The 22,757-nt window shown below is 40.1% G+C and overlaps 1 protein-coding gene and 2 pseudogenes across 4 annotated transcripts in view; all 3 read left to right on the top strand.

The window, feature by feature from the left end:
• The window catches only part of MOCS1 (molybdenum cofactor synthesis 1), a 36,367-nt gene that overhangs the window by 4,511 nt on the left and 9,099 nt on the right, over positions 1 to 22,757 (top strand). For 3 of the 4 annotated variants that reach the window (XM_023527564.1, XM_011354567.2, XM_011354568.2), the window contains exons 2-4: positions 2,543 to 2,669; positions 4,159 to 4,326; positions 21,559 to 21,723. In XM_023527564.1, coding sequence (XP_023383332.1) covers positions 2,543 to 2,669; positions 4,159 to 4,326; positions 21,559 to 21,723 — 460 coding nt within the window. The remainder of the gene's footprint in view (positions 1 to 2,542; positions 2,670 to 4,158; positions 4,327 to 21,558; positions 21,724 to 22,757) is intronic. The other variant, XM_023527565.1, reaches the window with a different exon arrangement.
• LOC111736194 lies at positions 3,321 to 3,494 on the top strand (annotated as a pseudogene).
• Positions 12,077 to 12,195, top strand: LOC111736213 (annotated as a pseudogene).

Below are 22,757 nucleotides of genomic sequence, written 5' to 3'. Positions count from 1 at the left end.
AGTGTGGGATAAAAGAGGCAGAGATGAAACTTGTTAATATCCACATGATGAATTTGCAAGTCTTGAGGGGAGGGAGTGGAAGAGTGTGTATATATGTAGGAGGCTAAGCTGGGTCAGGTACTGGCAGTACAGAGTTTGAATGAATCTACATAAGGTCACCCCAGGTCTCAAAAATGAAATTCGGCTTACCTCTCCCCTGGTCAGAACAGAGTGTCTAATTCCATTCTTGATTGCCCCATTGCACTGCTTGCTCCTGGGTTTCTGCTGAGTCATACTCCTTGGTCCTCTCACTTGCTTCCAATTCCTGGATTTATTTTGTCTCCTCTCTCACCCAGCCACTTCCCCTATATGTTAAGATGAGGGTGAGGCAGTGGGCATCTTGGCAAGTAAGAAGGTAGAGTTTGGAGTGATTAACAAATTAATGAATTGCAAATAGCTATGGATGGAGAAGAGGGTGCAGCTACCGTAAATCCAGATTCCCAGGCATCTTGTCTCCTGGACTCTGGTGGCCAATTGGACCCTTAACTCTGGAGCATCCCCTGCCCCACTCCAAGATAACCAGTGGAAAGGCAGTGGGGTGAGCAGGGAGGAGGACAGGTACTATTATGATTATAGTAAACTGCAGTTCGGAGAAGTGACTGCTGCTTACTTGTCATGACTTGTCATGGGACTGGGAGCAGGGTTTCTTGGAGGATGTGGGAAGCTGGTCTCAGGGTGGGCAGTGAGGTCAGTTTGCTAGAAGCTCTCTTTCCCTCAATCTGTGGCCCTTGGCCCTGGCTGCACATTAGAATCACTTGGAGAGATTAAAAACACAAGCACTCAGAGATCAAATACAGTTGGCTTCCAGTGGAATTATTCGCTTAAGCTCCCCAGGTGGTTTTAAAGTAAATGTTTCTTTCTCCTGGGTGCAAGTCAGCAGTTTCCCTGGACCTCAAGAGGGCTTGAGGCCTTTTGCTCTCTTAGGTTACGAAATCATGATAATCCTAGTTGTTTACCTACCAGCTTCCTGCCCCACTTTCCTTACCTTAGCCCATTACTCTGTTCTTATTTTACAAGTGGAAAAACAGGTCTTCAGGAGTTATGGAACTTTTCGAGTATATAGGGTCACACCTGGCCCAGAAACCAGGGGTTCTTGCCCCAATCCAGAGTCTTGCCCGTAGGCCTCATGGATGACTGCCAGGTTAGAATTTCTTTGTTCTAAAGATTCTAAAGAAGTGACTTCTCGTTGCCCTGTATACCATCCCATGTACCTTCTCTGACTTGCCCTATGCAATTAGAGGAAAGAGTTTAGATCTTGAAATCAGAGGACCTGGATTTGAATTCTTGTTCTGCCAAAGGTGTTCATGGACCGCATCCAAGCCTTATTTATAATAAGGCTTGGGGTAGGTGTGGGGGTTGAACAGAGAACGTTCTCTGGAACTTTAAGATGTTTTTCAAATGTATCTTCTTAGAGCAATCTAATCTAATGAGCTATCTCGTTATCATCTGTCAAGGTCTAGGGTTCTGCTTTCAAAGCAGGAAATCATACTACATCAGACTTCGGAAAGGATAAGGTTGGCTGCCTCCTTTCTCTCTCCAGGATGAGTTGGGGCCTTGCAGTGAGCCTCCAGCAATCTCCTCCCACTTAGGCTCCAAACAATAGATGCATAATCCTTCTTTCTGGCAATGGATAGAGTGAAGGATAAAGATTGGCATAATCTTTGCATGGGGTTAGTGGGGTGGTCATTCTGGCCCTTCCACTCTGCCTTCCTGGAGGCTGGTGGCCTCATTACTTTTGCAGGTCTCCCTGGTTGTGCTGTTCTTGCCCCAGAGGCCTTCTGCCTGAGGGAAGCCCTCCGGTGGGTATACCCACCCCGGCTGTTCCCAATGGCTTGGCCTGTTGGGTCGTCCCGGGCAATGGGGATGTTCCAGGGAGCCCAGCCAACAGGGAATTAGTTAAGAGAAAAGCAACTTGTGTGACACCCAGTCCCCAGAGTTAGTGCTTTCGCTTTGAGCTGCTTCTGTCTGCTGTGGTAAAGATAAAGAATGGGAAACATGGGTTGGAGAGGTGGCTTACGAAGTCCCAGGTCATGCAGCAGTGGTACCACCATCCTCAGTTACCTGCTCCTTCCCTCCTCCTTTCTGGACCTGCTTGCCAGTTGGTATGGTTGCCAGTTTCCAAGTGGCACGTTTTCTTTCAGTGACCTGTCCAAGAGATACTGGAGACGTTTGTTCCTGGATGGGTTTCTTTTGAGGGAGGGGGAATGGGTATGCCCTTCAGTGGTCCCACACCCATGAGCTGAGTGTTGGGGACTAGGGGCATGACCTTCCCTTCAGGCTTGTTTCCTGATCTGTGAAGAATGGGCAATCCCAGCTCCCCCAGGACTGTGAAACCCACATGGATGGAAAGTTTAGAAGTGCTGTACAGATGTCAGAGATGAGAGGGGGTGGTTGATGAGACAAGGTTATGTCCCCAAGGTGGGCTTTCCCCAGGTGGGCTCTCCTTGCTCCTCTCCAGCCAGGGAGCAACCACTCATGTTTCCTCCCTGCCTTGTCACTGCAGGAGCTGTCCAGGCGGAGGCAGTTCCTGAGGGAGCACCCGGCCCCCTTCTCTGCCTTCCTCACTGACAGCTTCGGCAGGCAACACAGCTACCTGCGGATCTCCCTCACAGAGAAGTGCAACCTCAGATGTGAGTCTCCTCCCTGGGCCCTTTCTGGGCTTCTGTGTCTCTGTTGAAGCAGTTTCTGAAATCTCCTTACGCCCAAGAATCCTTCTCAATCCTCCCAATTCTTTCTAACTTGCCCACCCATCCATTTTCCTTGCTTGCCATGTGGAGTTCAGGGGCAAGATAGTGGTCGAGATTGAGTTTCATGATCCTCGAAGCTGGATTCTACTTGGGATTAGGTTTGAGAACAAATTTGCTATTGTGGTTAGGATCTAGGCTGGATCTGGATCTCTCTTCAGGGGTCATTTTTTTCTTTCCTCCCATTTCCTTGCAGGGCTCAAAGTTCAGAACAAACGCAGATGGTACTCACCCAGGGTGGCCGTGCTAGACACCATAAACATGTGACATACACAGGGGTGCCCATGGCCAACACTGCCAGCTATGGAGACACTCCAGTCTCATGTTGGAAGTTGTCCGGCCAAGCAGATACACAGATTCCTCATTTCATAATCCCACACACAGTGCTCGGGGGATGTATCCACTGGGGAGAAACTTCCAAAGTTTGCGTGCCCCTCTCTGTCCCTCCCTCCCTCCCTTCCTTCCACTGTAATTCACAATAAGAAATATATTTATTTTATGACCTAAAAAATAACGTGTGCGTGTGTGTCTGGGTGTATCGCTTCTCGGCCTTTTGGCTAAGATCAAATGTAGTTTTTGTTCTTATCGGTTTAAATAAGGTGTGTGTGTGTGTGTAGTAGTTTAACCTAACAATACTTACTGCATGTGGTACTGATGTTCTGATATTCTTATCTATTTTATTCTGTCTTAAAAGACCAATCTGGACCCTTCACTAATTTGGCCGAATGACACTCTAACACATTTCGACCCAACTCTTGATAACACTGTACCAAGTGAACTGATGGTAGGGATAGTGCCCCCCCTCACCTGCCAGGGCTCACTTCATTTACCCCATTCTGCTAACTCGCCCTGAACAAGTAGTACCTCAGTTTTCCACCCTATAAGACGGGACTGTTAATAAGCTACCGCTGCTTTTACCAGGCCAGAGAGTACTTCCCAGCCTCCTGCACCTCACAACACAGACAGAGATGGGTAACGCTTTGCAAAAAACGGGTGAAATGAAAGAGGGTGAACAATACCAGCAGAAATGGGCCCAGAACTGGGGGAATCAGCATCTTGGCATCTCCCTACCCCAAGCCAGGCTCTGCTCTCAGCCTAGTTTATCATCTTTAACCCTTACCCTCACGCCCCCCACCCCTCCATGGAGGGATGTTGCCATGGAGAGGAATGTTAGCATTTCATAAATGAGAAAGGTGAGGCCCAGAGAGAATCTGGCCTAGGGTCTGGACCTCAGATTTAGCAAAGTCTCTCATCACTGTCTAGGTGGAGTTCAGGAGAAAGTTCTGGCCTGGTGGGGACATGGGGGACCGGAGACATCATGGGCCTGACTTCTGTCATTATTTCCTACCTCCATGTCCCATCTCTTCCACTTTAGGTCAGTACTGCATGCCCGAGGAGGGTGTCCCACTGACCCCCAAGGCTGACCTGCTGACCACAAAAGAGATCCTGACCCTGGCACGTCTCTTTGTGAAAGAAGGCGTAGATAAGATCCGGCTTACAGGTGGAGAGCCTCTCATCCGGCCGGATGTGGTGGATATCGTGGGTGAGTTTGAAGTTGTCACCACTTCTCCCAGCTTCTCCCTCACCCAATTGGATTCAGATATTAATATCAACAGCTAACATTCATTTAGAGCATTATGCTCACTTAGTCCTATAACCCTCTAAGACAGGTACCATTATTATTACCATTTTGCTAAGAAATGAGGCACAGAGACGTTCAATAACTTGCCCAGGGTCACAAAGCTAGTAAGTGCCAGAGCCCAGAGTCTTGCAATCACATTTAGACTGTACAAGGGCCTGGGGGCCCATGTGATCTGGCTCCTGCTGACCTCTGAGACCCCTTGCCTGCCCCTTTGCCCCGCTCCATCCCCTCCAGTCATAGTGCCAGGCCTTTGCACTTGCTTTTCACTTTCTAGGAGCATAGGGCTCACTGCTTGCCTCATTTAGGTCTCTGCTCAAATGTCATCACCTTGGGGAGGCCCCTTTGACCATTCTATCTAAAGGGCATCCCCATATACAGATGTTGAATTATAACCTGAAACACAATAAAAAATTTAAAAAATAAAGTACATCTCCACATAGACACCCCAGCAACACTCTGTCCCAGGAATTGGCAAGCTATAGCCGATAGGCCTAATCTAGGCTACCACCTGTTTTTGTGTGGCCCGCAAGTGAAGAATGGTTTTTATGTTTCTGAAAACTGAAAAAAAAGATGTCAAAAGAATAACATTGTGTGACATATGAGAATTATATGAAATCCTGAATTCACTGTCCGTTATTAAAGTTTTATTGGCACATAGCCACACCACTCATTTACATGTTTCCCAAGACTGCTGTTGCAGAGTTGAGTAGTTGCAACAAAGACCATGTGGCCAGCAAAACCAAAAATATTTACTCTCTGGCTTTTACAGAAAAAGTATGACAACTCCTACTCTATCCCATTATCCTGCCTTATTTTTCTTGATAGTGTTTGTCTCATCTTGATGTTATGTTATTTGGTCATATGTTTTTATTTCTTGTATCGTCTGTCTGCTTCATTAACTGGCATGAGAACTCTCAGGGAACTCTGGCAGAGTTTGCCCACAGCTGTGTTCCCAGAACCTAGGAACATTCTTGAAACACAGATGGCACTCACGGATGAATGGAGAGTGGTTCAAAGTACAATCTCTGAAGTATGACATATCCGTATGTGAGTCTAAGTTGTGCTGCTTACTAGCAGCGTACCTTTGGGCAACTTTTAAAATCCATTTTAAGCCTTAGGATAGAGATAGTACCTACCTTACAGGGTTGACCTGGGAAGGAAATGTGAAGATGCCAGGCACATGGCAAGTCCTCTGTGAGGGGTGGCCCTGCACTGCTTCTAAGCCCCAGGCTCAGCCAGAGGGAGACCTTTGCTCATGTATTTGTAGATGAGGAAATCAGGAAAATAAAGTTCCGTGTTTTTGATTGCTGAGCCCTCCACCTCCATCCCCACCCCAACTCCAGCTGTTCTTGATGGGCTCTCCCAACGCTCAGTGCTCTGCTTCATTTTCTGGTTCAGTAAACATTCTCTGGAGTGCCTTCTCATGTGCCTGGTACTGTGCTGGTGCACAAGGTGAATGAGCTGCAGGCCCTGCCATCGAGTACCCACAGCCCATTGGCAGAAGCAGTGACTGGAGCCAGCCATCTGATTAGGACTGAGCAAGGAAAGCCCCGAGGAGAGGCCCAGGGACCCCTGACAGCCCTCTCCTTCCTCTTTCCCTGCGGCTAGATCCTTCCAGCCCCCACTGATCACTTGATCTGTGGTCCTACCATTATTTCTGGGCTGGACAAGCTGTCCCGGGCGGCCACTCCCCTCCCCTGTTCCAGGTATCTCCTCAGAGCAGAAAGGGAGTCTGGGTTCCAGGAAAGGTCTTGAACCTACTGAACCTGACTGTATGCCAAGCCCAACCCCTGTTCAGGCTACTTTGCCCTCTGGCACAAATTTCACCTTAAATCTTTATGTTCTGCGCCGGGGCTTGTGGGAGAAGAGCGGATCAGGATCACTGATGGTCAGAAAGGGATGATGGCACAGACCTAAGGAGGCAGAGCTCTCCACAGAAGCTGCCAACTTGCCTAGTGGGAAGAATGGGAATCAGGAAATTTGGCAGCCTTGTTCTTGCCCTGCCGCAGCCTAGCTATGTGCATTTGCTCTGGCTCCTTTCCCACCCTGGGTCTCGGTTTCCTCCACCTTAAGGGCTCTCCTCCTGTGATGGTCCATGGTCGTTGGTCCTGGCCGTTAGCACGGGGAGCAAGGGTTGATCAGCATGTAGATCCTAGTTAGGGCAAGGTCTCGGCTGCAGTGGGAGAATTACCTGCTGCCTCTTAAGGTGTGGGTTGATAGGGGGCAGACTACACCCCTCTTCTCTCCCGGTGCTCCAAAATGAATGGCAGCTGCAATGCCTTGAATTCCTGCGGTGCTGCTGTGCTTGGAAGCACTCGAACACTCAGACATATTTCAGCCTAGCTCTTTTGATCTTCCCCAGAGGTACATCTTAAAAGCAAAATCTCCCTAAAGAGCAGGACAGGTGGGTACTAGCAGGGAAGAAGGACTAGGGTGAGGGAAGGGAACAGCAGTCAGCTGAGATGTTGACAAACACTTGTCCCCACCCTCCCTGCGAGAGTTTCCAGAAACCCCAGCCAGAGTGAAAGGGTTTCAGGTTTCTCTGAGCCTGTTGTCCTTATTGATCACTTCCTGTCCCTGCCTGAAGTGCTGTCTGCTTTGGGCCTGGTGTGGCAACGGAAGAGGCTTAGCTCTCTGTCTGCTGTCATCTGTGATCTGCTCTAGGAACCCCTAGACTTTCCAGCACTCTTCCATCTGGCTTGAGTGTGAACAAGTTCCTCTGCCTCTTCTTTTCAACTGAGATGGGTTTACAGCAGCGCTGTCCAATAGAACTTTCCGAGATGGTGGAAATGTTCTCTCTCTGTGATGTCTGATACGGTCGCCAGTAGCCACACATAGTCTTGAGCTCTTGGCATGAGACTGGGCGACTGAAGAACTGAATTTGTAACTTTATTACCTTTTAATTAATAGCTACATGTGGCTAAGGGTTGCTTTGTTGGATAGTGAAGGTCTGGGATTTTCCAGAAGAAATAAAAAAGGGAAGTATATACACAAGAACTATGCCAGTGTTAGAGGAGTTTGCAGAGCACTTGTTTTGGATCCTAACTTCAAGAATGACTTGTCATTGTCAGAGGAGCTTTGCTTAGCTTAAGAACACTTGGTCCGGCAGCCTTTTCCTTTTTTATTTCACTTTCCTTCCTCTTTCCCTCCTCCCTTTCTCTCTTCTTTCCTTCCATTATGTTGAAGAAATGAAGATACAGGGAGCATCTAGACCTTACAGTTTAAAGCCCATGAGAGGCCCAATGCAATGCAGAAACATTGAGGATTTTTTAAAAGGGATGGATTGTTTGTTTCGTTTAATTTTTGAGGGACTCTAGTTGCATAGAATTAGATTAAATCATAATCTTTAGTTCATGACATAGTCATCATTGGTCCATGCATGCTTGTTTTATTTTATTTACACTAATTTATTTATATGTTTTAATAATGTTATAATTCCTAAGGAAACCGCCATTTTTTTTTTTTTTTTTTTTTTTTTTTGAAAAATAAGAACACGAAATAACTTTTAATACCTGGGTGAACTTCTCTATCCTGAACCTCTCCACTCTGAAGGAAACATGCCTAAATTTTGTGTTTATCATTGCTTTTTAGAAATGAGATACAGCGTTTTGAACTTTCTAAGTATCATGCAATTTGCCGTCATTTGGACCTTACTCTTTTGACGCAACTGAAATCCACACACATCAACCTAAGTCAAAGTCCATTCTTTTTCTCCGTGATCTACTGTTTCATTATGTGAATATACCACACTTTCTCCTGTTAGTGAGTGTTTGGGTCACTTCTAGTTTTTTGGTGTTATAAACATTGCTGCTTTAAACATTTTTATTCTCATTCATGTATCTGGTGTATGGTTTCCCCAGCAGTGAAATAGTTGAGTTATAGAACATGTGAATGTTTAGCTTCAGTAAACAATTTGGCATTATCTCGTAAAGTTGTTATGCTAACTTATACTGTTACCACTGTTACATAAGAGATCCTTTCAAACGACATTTTCCCATGAACTCAATATTATCATTCTAGATTTTTGCCAGTTGAACAGATATAAAATGTTAGTTTATGTGGTCTTAATTTGTATTTTCCTGTTTAAGAATGAGGCCAAGCATCTCTTCACATGTTTATTAGCCATATATATTTCTTTTTCTGTGAAATACCGGATCATATCTTTTGTTTATTGTCTTATTTGGTTATTTGTGCTTTTATATTGGTTTGGTAAAAGTTCTTTATGTATGTTGCAAACATAGTCTCCCAGTTTGAATAAACATGCCACATTTTGTGTAAGAATTCTTTTAGGCAATAACAGTTCTTAAATTTATCAGTTTTGTCTTTTATGGTTAGTGCTTTTCCTATCTTTATTAATGAAACACCTCACCCAGGTCAGAACAACTACCTATGTTTCCACTAAAATATTTAACATTTTGTTTTTGGCATTTAAGTCCTTAGTTCATCTGTGGATGATTTAGGGGAATCCAATTTCATATTTTTCCATATGATAGTTATTTTCTCTACTTCCTTTTTATTGAGTAGTCTCCACAGTCTCTATAAATCTGCCACGTTGGCATTGCTCTGTTTTAGGTTCCATTCCATTCTGTCAGCTAGTTTGTCGATAAATCTCTATGCCAATTTTCTAGTCTTAATCACTGTACTTCATATGTCCATTATCTGGTAGGGCAAGTCCTTTTTATTTTTCAGCAGTACTTTAACTATACTAAGTTTTGTCTATGTGAATTTTAGAATCAACTTACTAAGTTCCATGGAAAATTCTATTGGGATTCTTTTTCTTTTTTTTCTTTTTTAAAATATGCATTACGTAAAATTTACCATCTTAACCATTTTAAATGTACAGTTCAGTAGTATTAAATATGTTCATATTATTGTACAGCCATAACCACCATCCATATTCATAACTCTTTTCATCTTATAAGTCTGAACTATACCTGTTAAACCATAACTCCCTATTCACGTGTCCCCTGACCCCCAGGCCCTGGAAACACCATTTTACTTTCTGTCTTTATGATTTTGGGCTACACTAATAACCTCATATAGTGAAATCATAAGGGAAATCATCCAGTGTTTGTCTTTTGTGACTTAGCATGTTGTCTTCAAAGTTTATCCATGTTATAGCCTATTGCAGAATTTTCTTTCATTTTAAGTCTAAATAATATTCCATTTTATGACTATGTCGCATTTTGACGATCCAGTCATCGATCAGCTTGGCTTACTTCCATCTTTAGCTGTTGTGAATAGTGCTACTATGAACAGACATACTGTAGATATGTCTCTGAGATCAAAGAGACAGTGGAGATGGAATGGCTGGGTCACATGGTAGTTCTATTTTTAATTTTTTGAGGAATCACTATACTGTTTTCCACAGCAGCTGTATCATTTTACATTCCTACCTATAGTGACAGGGATTCCAATTTCTCTACGTTCTTGCCAACATTTTTCTTTTCTTTTTTTTTTATAGTAGCCATCCTAATAGGTATGAGGCAATATCTCATTTTAGTTTTCATTTGCATTTCCCTAGTTATTAGTGATGTTGAGCATCTTTTCGTGTGATTATTGACCATTCGTATATCTTCTTTGGAAAAATATCTTTTCAAGTCTTCTGCCCATTTTTGAGTTGGGTCTTTTTTATTGTTATTAAATTTTAGGAGTTCTCTATTATTCTGGATAGTAACCTTTTATCAGACATATGATTTGCAAGTAACTTCTCCCATTCTGTGGGCTGCTCCTTACTCTGTGGATAGTGTCTTTTGATGCACAAAAGTTTTTAATTTTCATGAAGTCCAGTTTGTCTATTTTTTTCATTGGTTGCCTGTGTTTTGCTGTCATATCCAAGAAATCGATGCCAAACCCAGTGTCGTGAAGCTTTTGTCCCATAATTTCTTCCAGGAGTTTTATTGTGCTAGAACTTACATTTAGTTCCTTGATCCATTTTGAGTTAATTTTTGTATATAGTGTTAGGTAAGCATTCAACTTCATTCTTTTGCATGTGGATATCCAGTTTCCCAGCACCATTTGTTGAAAAGACTGTCCTTTCCCCATTGAATGGTCTTAGCAGCCTCCTTAAATATCATTTGACTGTACATGCGAGGGTTTATTTCTGGGCTCTCTATTCTCTTCCATTGGTCTATATGTCTTTATGCCAATACCACACCGTTTTGATTATTGTAGATTTATAATAGGTTTTATAATCAGGAGGTGTGAGTCTTCCAGTTTTGTTCTTTTTTTTCAAGACTGTTTTGGCTATTCGGGGCATCATGAGATTCCATGTGAATTTTAGAATGGGCTTTTATATTTCTGTAAGAAAGATCATTGAGATTTTGAAAGAAACTACATTGATTCTGTAGATTCCTTTGGGTGATACTGACATTTAACAGTGTCTTCCAACCCATGAACAAGAAATGTGTTTCTATTTATTTATGTCCTCTTTAATTTCTTTCAGCAATGTTTCCTAGTTTTCAGTGTTAAGTTCTTTCACTTTGGTTAATTCCTAAGCATTTTATTCTTTATGATGCTATTATAAATGGAATTGTTTTTGTAATTCCCTTTTCGAATTGTTCATTGTTTGTCTCTGTTGAGATTTTAATTGCATTAAATCTGTAATCAAATTGGGGAGAATTAACACCATTTTTATTTACATACATCCCACAGCCACCCCTCTCCTTTACCTTTTTCTCAAAGTGGCTCACCCCAAGGGACTACATCACCCCAAGGGACTACAGAATCTTTTGCCTGTTGAGTTCCTGATGGATTGGGCCAGTGAGATCAGGTAATTTTTTACTGCTCCCTGTTCTATTTCTACACTGGGGTTTTGACAGTAACAGGATTCCATCCGGGACTAAAACTCTCACAGGTCAGCCTCTCCTCCATGGTGACTTGATTGGACTCTTAACTTAATTTCCTCCCCATTTTCCTTTGGCCCTAGGCATAGTAATGGATTCCCAATGTTGCTAGCCTGAGTGCTTTACTATTCATTATTGGGGTTCTTAATTCTGCCTATACCTTTGTAAGCAGTCTTTTCAATAAAGTCTTTTTTTTTTTTTTTAACCATCTGGATGAATTCTACTTTATGCTAGAATCCTGACAGATACAGTGTCATTGTTTTAAATTACATTTCCTTATTTTGTTGTTGTTCGTGTATTCTTCTAACTCTGCTATCAATGCTATAATCTGTCTATTTAGGTTCTTTGGACTTTTCTATTCTAGCAATCATATCATCTGCAACTAAAGACAACTTATTTTTTATTTCCTATCTGTATGCCTTTAATTCCCTTTCCTTGTCTTATTGTAATATCTAGAATCTTAAGTACAGTGCTGAATAGTAGTGGTACTAGGAGAATGCTTCTAATGTTTCGCCATTTAGAATGATGATTCTTAGAAGATTTTTTTCAAAAATAACTTTTATCAGATGATGAAGTTCCCTTCCTAGTTTACTAAGTTTTTTTTTTTTTTAATATATACTTTTTTACGTATGTCAGGATAATCTATGATTTTTTTCTTTACTATTCTGAATGACATTTATAGCTTTTCTGATATTTAACTTGTAATACAACATCCAACCTAGTCCTGGTTTACTATGTTTTATCTAATGTTAAGTTCAATGTGTTAAAATTTTGGTTGAGTTTTTGCATTTCTATCCATGAGTGAGGTCTATGGCCATGCTACCCAGAACAAGCCCGATCTCATCTGATCTTGGAAGCTAAGCTGGGCCGGGCCTGGTTAGTACTTGGATGGGAGACCACCTAGGAAGACCAGGTGCTGTACGTGTAAAAAATAAAAAAATAAGGGATTGTAAGCTGCCAAGGTCCTTGCAATCTGTGAGGTCAATCAAGGGTTGCCTCGCCTAAAAAAAAAAAAAAAAATTATATCTGTGAGTGAAATGAGCATCTAAGTTTCCTTTCTCATGCCTGCCTTATCTGATTTTGGTATTAAGTTTCGAAGAATGAGTTAGCTAGTATGTTAATCCATTTAGGCTATTGTAACAAAATACCACATATTGGGTAGCTTATAAACAACAAACATTTATTTTTCACAGTTCTGGAGCCTGGAAGTTCAATATCAAGGTGCCAGCCAGCATGGTCTGGTGAGGCCTCCCTATGAGTCACAGACATCTCGCTGTATCCACATAGGGGAGAAGGAGCTAGGGAGATCTGTGACATTTCTTTAGAAGAGTACTAATTCCTCTACCCTCGATCTATCACCTTAGGCCCCATCTTCAAATACCATCACATTGGGTATTAGGATTCAGCAAGTGAATTTGGGGGAAGCAGAAACACAAACATTCAGACCATAGCAGGTCTATATTCTCTTATTCTTTTATCTTCAAGAATTTGTATTAATCTGTGGTGATCACTTTTTGAAAGTTTTAACTCACCTGTAAAATTGTCTCTGCCCGATATGTTCTTTGCAGGGAGATTTTTAACTGCTGCTTCAATCTCTTTAATGTTTTTAGCATTATTCAAGTTTTCTACTTCTTTTGGAGCTCGTTTTGGTAGATTTTATTTTTAGACATTTGTTATTTCTGATTTCAGAGTTATTGGTGTGAAATCATTGGTAGTATTTTCTTATCTTTTTAATCTCAATTTTGTAATTTTGTCTTTTTTTATTAAAGTGGTTTATTTGTGCCTTTTCTCTCTCTCTTTTTTTTTTTTCTTAGTAGGTCTTGCCAGAGGTTTGTCTATTGTGCTAGTGTCAATAAACCAACTTTTGGATTTGAACCTCTTATTGTATATTTGTATTCTATTTTATTATTTCTGTTTCTATCTTGACGTAGCCTATTGCTTTCATAACATTTAGTTCTAAGTATTTGTTAATCTTTATCCTGATTTTTTATTTGGTCCATGAGATATTTAGAAGTAATGTTTTTAATTTTCAAATATATAAAGAGTTTTCATCCATATTTTTATTATAAGTATATGGTGGTAAGAGAATATGTCTATATGATAATTATTTAAAATTTATTAAGGCTTGCATTATGACCTAGTATATTGGCAGTTCTTGTAAATGTTCTATGTGTACTTGAGAAGAATGATTATTTTTTAATACAGATGGAGACATCTATGTTTGTTCATTGAGACCAGCTGGTTAATTTTATTGTTCAAACCGCTGATTTTCTCTGTCTTTGCTGGCTTTTTATCTGCTTGGCCTGCCAATAATAAACAAGTGAGTGGGTTTGTTCATTTCTCTCAGAGGTCCTATTACTTTTTATTTTATATATAGTTGAGATTTTATTAGGTTTATATATGATTAGAATTGTTATGTCTTCTTCATAAATTGGATCTTTTATCACTATAGTAGTGAGTTTCTCTCCATAGCGAGACACTTTGGGTCTTAAGGTCTTTATATTTTATTTTACTAAAGCTGTATCCACTTGTATTTAGCTTTAGTAAGACTGTCGAATCTGTTTTCATCTTTTTACTTTATGTTTAAAGTAAAAAGTATATTTACTTACTCTGTGTTTTTATACTTTAGATATGTCTCCTATAACAGCACATAACTGTTACTTCTGTTTCTTTTATGAAATTATATAATCTCAGACTTTTAACTGGAGAGTTTATTCTAGTTATCTTTATCGTAACTATTGAAATATTTGGACTTATTTCTACAATCTTATCTACCTTTTTCTATGTTTCCTTTTTCTCCTTTTTGGTTTTTAAATAAATGATTCCTCCTCTCTAATAAGACAAGAACTTGATCACACTCTTAGGCCCTTAATTTTGCAGCCCCTCCCCATCGTTGCTATTTTCCAGAATTTTTTTCTGAGTTATTATGAAGTGTGCCCCTCTGTGTCTCTTGTCAGTATGCTCTCCGTCTTTTAAAATAAAAACAAACTTTATCAAGGTATTTAATCACCCATAATTCCCATAAATCTTATAGCATCTTCTGAATTTGTCTCATCTTATTTCCTCTAACAGTTTCTCAGTGTAGGTCTAATGTTGAATCTAATTTTGATGGTCAATCTAATTAAATCTGGCATGCCAGGTAGTTTTTATAATGTTTTAAAGTAGTAGAGTAGTAGCATTATAATGTTATTTGAATGCCTATAAAATTTTAGGTTCAAGGTTCATTCCTTCATTATGTTAAGAATGTCATTGCATTGTCTTCTTATAGCCATTATTGCTGTTAGGAAAAGTCTGGATTCGGTCTGCTTCTTGCTCTTGGCAGGTGACATGCTCTCTTTCTCTGGAAGTTATTAGAGTGTTTTCTTTGTATCTGATTTTCTTAAATTTTACTATAATATGTCTAGGATAGGCTTTTCCTCATCTGTTCTGATGACATTTCATGAAATTGTTCTTTCAATACTAAGCATTTATTTTAAATATAAGGAAAATTATCTCCATTATTTCTTCAGGTATTTTCTTCTCTCCAGTTTAATTTTTTCCCTTGGACCTCTATTATCTGGATGTTGCCCCTTGTACTTATACCTCTTATATTTTGATTTCTTATTTTCTTTCTCTTTTTCCTGGGAAGGCCCTTAATCTTAACAATTTCTCCTTCTGTATTCATATTACTGTTCATCTTATTTCTTATATTCATTATTTTACAATAGTTTTTAGTATTTCTCCTTGTTCTTTTTTACAATGAAAACTTGTTTTATATTGTTAATATCCTTTCTTATTTCTTTTACTGTATTTATCATGTTTAGCTTACATACTTGATCTATCTTTTAATCATTTTTGTTCTATTGACATATATTTTACAGGGCTTTTTAGAGGGTGGGGTGGGAGTGCTAGTTGTATTTCTCAAAGGTTTCCTTAGTTTAGCTGGTAAGTTTGTTTCCCTAGAATGTTAGTTAGGCTGTATGGCACTAGAAACGGTCAGTATGCATCCCAATTTTCAAGAAAGGAGATGCCAGGAAGTGTTGCAACAACTATAGGACCATTGCTCTAATTTCCTGTGCAAGTACAGTGACACTCAAGGTGAAGAGACAGAGGCTTCTACCTTATATGGAACAAGAAATGCCTGATGTTCAAGCTGGATTCAGAAAAGGAGGAGGCACTTGAGATCATTGGATGATGGAGTGCTCCAAAGAATTTCAGAAGAAGGTTAGTCTGTGTCTTACAGGCTTCAGGAAAGCCTTTGACTGCCCACATCATGAAAAGCTATGGGTCGCTCTGAAAGAAATGGGCAGAGGCCTTCGCACTCGATTGTCCTGATGTGTAACCAGCATTGTGGACAGGAAGCCACTGTCAGGACAGAATACGGAGGGACAGAATAGTTTCCTCTAGGCAAAAGCGCCAAACAAAGGTGCATTTAATCTCCCTACCTGTTTAATCTGTGCACATAACATATCATATGAAAAGACTCAGAAGAAGGAGGAGTGAAAATTAGTAGAAGAGATATTTATAACTTAAGATACACAGATGACACCATCTTACAGGAAACAAGTACAATGATTTGAAATGACTTCCAATAAAAGTGAAAGTGCCAAAGTGCCAAAGCAGGACTTCATTTTAACATCAAGAAGACAAGAACCTTGACTACAGAAGAAATACACACCTTTACCGTAGGCAGTGAAGACATTGACATTGTTACAGATTTTGCTTACCTTGGTTCAGTCATCAGTTCAAATGGAGACCACATCCAGGAAGTCAAGGGAGGGCTGAGACTCAGAAGGGCAACAATGGAAGAATTAGGAAAGATTACCGAGAGCAAAGATGTGTCATTAAAGATCAAAGCTAGGATAATTCACACCCTTGTATTCTCAAAAACTATGTACAGATGCGAAAGTTGGATAGTGAAGGAAGTGAAAGAAGCTGATAGGAAAAAAAAAAATGATTTATCTGAAATATGGTGTTGGAGGAGAGCTCTACGGATACCCCGGACTGCCAAAAAGATGAACAAGTGGATCCTAGAGCAAATTAAGCCTGAAACATCACTACTAGAGGCAAAAATTATAAAACTGAAGCTGTTCTACTTTGGGCACATCATGAGAAGACAGGGTTCTTTTTAAAAGACAGTAATACTGGGAAAAATAGAAGGCAACAGGAAAAGACCAAATATGAGGCGGATTGACTCTGTGAAAGAAGCCATAGGTATGAGTCTACAGGAGCTGAGCAGGGCTGTTGAGTACAGGACATGGTGGGGCCCTCATTCATAGGGTCATCAGGCATCAGAGTTGACTCAGTGGCATGTAACACACCTGGCACTACTTAATGGAAAAAGAGTTTAAGGCCAGATTTTAGCTTTTGATAGGCCCAGAGAGCTCAAGGTCCTAGAATATCACAGTTAATCACTCATGTTTGACTTTCCACCTAATGGCCAACCTTGCCATGTAAGGCTGTACAGGTTGTGTACTGCACAACTCCAGGAGTTACTATTCATTTTGAGTATGATGAGAATGGCACCTCCTGGAGTTATATAATATGACAGTCCTTTAAGTCTTCACCTTTAAACCTTTAGGGAGAAGCAGATTTGGACAGAGACATTCACCCTTGATTTTAAGCCGGCAGTCCTGGGACTTTGGGATGGTGGAGGAAGGAATGCATAAGGCTGTCAGCCCCTACCTGTTGTCTTCAGCACCTCTTTCAGCAGGGCTTTGGCAGCTTACCTGAGTATACCATCAGTGGATACCTGAGCTGGTTCTCTGGGGCCAACGCCACCAATTTGTTCAGGAAGGGGACATTGCTTGTTCTGAGCCATCAGTGGGTGAGGGCAAGAATAGAGTTAAATTGCTTTGCTTTCCTTTAACTGCTTACGTTTTCTGCCAGGTGCCTTCAACCCCAGGTTACAAAACCCCTCCCCCATACCAGTTCAAAAGATTTATACATCTTCCTGAGTTTCTCAAGATTTTATTTATTAATGTTTCTGGATTCTGTGTTTCTCCAGGGTTGATTTGTTGGAGGGAACCAGCAACTACTGTTCACTTTCCACGTTGGCAGAGCCCCAGAGTAAAACTTTTTTAAAGCAACTTTTATTTTTAAACTTTTATTTTCTTATTAATACATGTTTATTTCAGATAAGCAAAAAGCATATCACTACTGCCCAAATGTAACCAACATCAACATTTTGGTTTGGTGACTTGCAGTCTTTTTTCTTTGCATCTAGTTTTTTAACTACTGTTTTTAACCTCTTTCAATTAATATAGTATGTGTATGTCCCAACATCCTAACATATTACTTTACAGAGATATTTTTAATTGCATTATATTCCATCATTTAGGCAAAGCATAATTTAGCCAGTTTTGTATTTTTGGTTATCAGAATGATTTCCCTTTATTAAGTATTGCTCCCTAATATACATCTTTGTGGTAAATGTTGTTTACATGCATGATTATTTCCTTAGGTTAAATTTCGGATAAATACTTCTCTCCAGAAAGATTATATAATTTCAGTCTTATAAGTACTTCTGCACACCCCTATCTAAACTGCGGGCTGAATTTGTGATCTGCCTTTTTCTCAGTCCAGCTTCACTTGGGCACTTCACTCCTGGTTTCTTCTTTTCTGCAGAGCTAAGCTTATTTTCCATCAAGATTCATGCATTCAAGTGGTTTGAAATAAATTTTATCTGTAAATAAGTACATGTAAAAATACTGCTGATCAAAGATAACTATCCCTTGGTCACATTGACACAGTATCTTTACTCTAGACTTTATTGGATTTAAATATGAGTAGGTGTTTTGGGTTTTTGTGGTGGTGGTGGTGGTGTTTTTTTTTTTTTTTTTTTTTTTTTTAGTCTTGTTCCTTCGTGTACAGTTTTAGGAGAATTCCTTTGCTCAATATTCCAGCTTGCTCATTTGCTTTTGGTATGTGTCCATGCTGCTTTTCTATCAAGTTTTTTTCTTCATATAACTATATTTTTTCTAACTTTCTATATATATTTTCATAATTATATATATTTTATAATTTTCCATCAAGTATATATCTAACTATATATATTTTATTTTTGAGAGTTCTAATTAGTTCTTTTTCTTGTTTCAGGGTATAATATTTAACCTCGGGATATTAACTCTGATATTTTTTATCAAGATATAATTGACATAACATTAGTTGCAGGTGTGCAATATAATGATTTAATGTTTGATTATATTACAAAATGGTCACTACAATAAATCTAGTTAACATATGTCACCACACAGTTATAATTTTTTTTGTGATGAGAACTTTTAAGATCTATTCTTTTAGCAACTTTCAAATATAAAATACAGTATTATTAACTATAATCATGTGCTGTACATTATATCCCCAGGACTTATTTTAAAACTGGACATTTATACCTTTGACATCTTTTACCCATTTTTCTCACTGCCTCCTCCCACCAGCCACCTCTTGAGACCACCAATCTGTTTTCTGTATCTGTGAGTTTAGTTTTGTTTTACTCGTTTTTTTTTTTTTTTTTAAGATTCCTCATATAAGTGAAATGATACCATATTCGTTTTTCTCTGTCTGATTTATTTCACTTAGCATAATGCCTTCAGGGCCCATCCCTGTTGTCATAAATGTTGGCAAGATTTTCTTCTTTTTATGGTTAAATGATATTCCATAGTGTGTATGTGTGTGTCTGTGTACATAAAGAAAATGTTTATATTTCTTTGTTTATAAGCATAAACATTTTAAATATAAACATTTTTACAAGTATAATAAAAATGTTTATTAACATCTTTCTCTCTCTCTCTCTCTCTCTCTCTATATATATATATATATGTATGTATATGCACGCACACATACATTTTATTTATCCATTCATCCATTGATGAACAATTAGGTGGCTTCCATGTTTTGGCTTATTTTAAATAACGATACAATGAATAGCATTCGATGTAGCCCCATTTGTTTATTTTTGCTTTTGTTGCATTTGCTTGGTGTCAAATCCAAAAAAATCATTGCCAAGATCTGTGTCAAAGAGTTTACTGCTGTTTTTCTTCTTATCATTTCATATCAACTCTTTAGTCCATTTTGAGTTAATTTTTTGTGGGATGTAACATAGTGATCCACCTTTTTTCTTTAGCATGTGACTGTGCAGTTTTTCTAACACCGTTTATTGAAGAGACTTTCTTTTCCCCATTGTATATTCTTGGCTCCTTTATCTTAAATTAATTGAACATAAATGTGTGGCTCTTGATTCTGTTCCATTGATCTGCATGTCTGTTTTTATGTCAATACTGTACTGTTTTGATCACTGTAGCTTTGTAAGATAGTTTGAAATTAGGGAGCATTTTAAGTATTGTTTGTTCTATTTTTATGAAAAATACCATTGGAATTTTTATAGGGATTGCATTGAATCTGTAGATTGCTTAAATAGTATGGACATTTTAAAAATATTAATCTTTCTAATCCATGAACACAGAATATCTTTCCACTTATTTGTGAGTTTCTTTCTTCAACATCTCATAGTTTTCAGTGTACAAGTCTTTCGCCTGCTTGGTTTAATTGGTTCCTAGGTATTTTATTCTTTTCGATGCAATTTTAAATGGAATTGTTTTCTTGCTTTCTTTTTCTGTAGTTCATTATTAGTGTATATGCAACAGATTTTCGTATATTGAGTTTGTATCCTGCAATTTCACTGAATTTGTTTATTAGTTCTAACAGTTTTTAGGTAGAGTCTTTAGGGCTTTCTCTGTCTTATGTCATCTGCAAATAGTGACAATTTTACTTTTTCCTTTCTGATTTATATTCCTTTTTCTTGCCTAATTGCTCTGGCTCAAACTTCTAATACTGTGTTGAATAAAATTGGTGAGATTGGGCATCCTTGTCTTGTTCCCAGGCTCAGAGGAAAAGCTTTGTGCTTTTCACCATTGAGTATGATGTTAGCACTGGGTTTGTCACATATGGCCTTTTATGTTGAGCAATGTTGCTTTTATACCTCTTTGTTGAGAGTTTTTATCATGAATGGATATTGAATTTTGTCAAATGCTTTTTCTGCATCTGAGATGACCGTGTTTTTTATCCTTCATTTTGTTAAGGTTGGTTTATCACATTGATTGATTTGTGTATGTCAAACCATCCTTGCATCCCTGGAATAAATCCCACTTGAGCATGGTATATGATCCTTTTAATGTATTGTTGAATTTGGTCTGCTAATATTTGTTGAGGATTTTTGCATCTATGTTCATCTAATTCTGGATTTTAAAAGGCTCATTTTTTATCTCTTTCACTCTCCTTTCTCTTTTTTTTTCTCAACATTATCCTTAAATGTTGGCTCTGTACTCATCTCAGTGTCCAAGGCCTCTGTTGGCCTGGCTGTCAGTGCTGTTTCTGATTATGCTGGTTGCCCCTGAGCTTGTGAAGTAGGGGTATGAGGGCCTTCTGGACTTCTGGGCTTCAGGGCTCCCATGTCTCCTAAATATCAGCAGCTACTCAGGGCTTCCCCCACCCCCTTTGGCTAGCATAAGTGCTCTAGCCTTTGGGTAAAAGCTGCTGCCTCCTCCATGCTCCCAGGGACAGGAGGAAGGCCAACTAATCCAACTTGTCCAAATGTAATTCCGCAGAGTGGCAACCTCCTTGCCATAACCAAGGACCCTTCTGCTCCCTGTCTGTGTGACTGCGAACCTTTTCTTGTGTGTTCTTTGGACTGTGGTCTCCTCAATCCATCTGATCCCCAGTGCTTTCTATCCTTCAGTATTTCTCCACCTTTCTGGGCCATCGAAGACATTCTTTCTTGCCTTCTCAGGCTATTATGGGTTATATTTTGATCCTTCTGTTGTTTCTAGGGATTTTGGGTGGAATGGAGGAGTCAGTTTAGTGCAGAATCCAAATACTTTTTTGTTACTATTATTTACAGTATCAGGATGTGTGAGTTGGTTATTAAGAGCATAGTCCTGGAGTCAAGTACACATTGCTTTGATTCTCAATTGTTCTTCATACTAGCTGTGTGATTTTAAGCAATTTCCTTAATCTCTCTGAGCCATTCTTTCCTATCTATTAAATGGAGATCATCATTATTGTGAGGCTTCAGTGAGTGAAGCCCTCAGTAGAGGCTTTAGCAGACTGAACACTCAGTGTTTAATCTTTTTGTTATTTTTATCATTGTTTTTATTCTTATGTTTCTTATTAAACTAAACCTAGCTAATAGAGGTCTGCAGAGAGCACTTTTTCTATTCATCTTAGATGGACTCAGAGTTTCTCCTTCCAGCCCTTCTCCTGGCCTTACCAAGAATAAGTAGGCTGATGCCCCGTCCTGTTCTTTCTACAGCCCAGCTCCACCAACTGCAGGGGCTGAGGACCATTGGCGTCACCACCAACGGCATCAACTTAGCCCGGCTACTACCTCAGCTTCAGAAAGCTGGTCTCGGTGCCATCAACATCAGCCTCGACACACTGATACCAGCCAAGTTTGAGTTCATCGTCCGCAGGAAAGGTGATCAGATGTGGCTCACAATGGGGCTGTTCCTCTTAGGCCCTGTAGCTGGGAGCTGTGGCTGGCACTAGGGCAAAAAGCCTGGCTTCTCTTTCTCTCAGTGTCTGGACCATACATAAGCCTAGACATTTATTCTTCACTCCTCACCTGCACCAAATGTCACTTGTCTTTATAGCCACACTACTGGGGACTTTTTAGGATCAGATTCTAAGAGCTATGGTAACCAACCTCTCCCTACCCTGTCCCCAGTTTTTCCAGGACTAAGAGGGTTTCCAGAATACAGGACTTTCTGTTTTAAAACCAAGATAATCTCTCACAAATTGGGTTGAGTTAGTTAGCATATAACGAGCCCTGAAGTAATGTGGGGCTGCCCAGGGTAGAATCAGCTGCCCTGAGGTGTCAAGGTCAGGACCAGCACTGCCAGGTGGGGATCCCTCAGCAACCTCACTGGTGCTTCCCGTGTCTGTCCTGGATATCAGTCTCTCCTCTCTTCCTCTGCAGCGAGCATACCCACAGCTTCCTCCCACTGGGCTTCATCAGGGAGGGTGGGTCTGGAGAGGTAGAGCACCCAAGCCCCAGATCTCATCAGGCCACTGCGCCCTGATGTCTCTTGGGTCATGAGCCTCATTCTGTGGCAGAGATTCTTGCCTCACATGTGAGTGGCTGTTTACACCCCTCTGGGAACTGAGGAAGTGCTCATGGAGTCTTTGTCCTCTGTAAAGAGCTGCTCCACAAGCTGTGGGAGGGGACTGACACACAGGAAATTTGCCAAAAGGTGTGATGCTACTGGACCACCTTTGCTTGTCTCGTAATATCGATTAAAGCACTACAGAGAGGGAGTGAGAACTCCTAGCAGGGAAAGACCAGGAGAGCTTCAGTAAGAAGGCATATACATTGGGCCTTGGCGAGGATTCAGATCCAGAGAGCATACTCTGAGAGGAAATGTTGGTCACCTGCAAAGGCTCTGAGGTACGAAAGTAGAAGGTGTGTTTGTGGGCTTTACCCCCATGACATGACATGACATGACATGACAT

The sequence above is a fragment of the Pteropus vampyrus genome, unplaced genomic scaffold (genome assembly GCF_000151845.1).
Source record: "Pteropus vampyrus isolate Shadow unplaced genomic scaffold, Pvam_2.0 Scaffold18, whole genome shotgun sequence".
NCBI lineage: Eukaryota > Metazoa > Chordata > Mammalia > Chiroptera > Pteropodidae > Pteropus > Pteropus vampyrus.
This window is presented reverse-complemented; position numbering and strand designations above follow the sequence as displayed.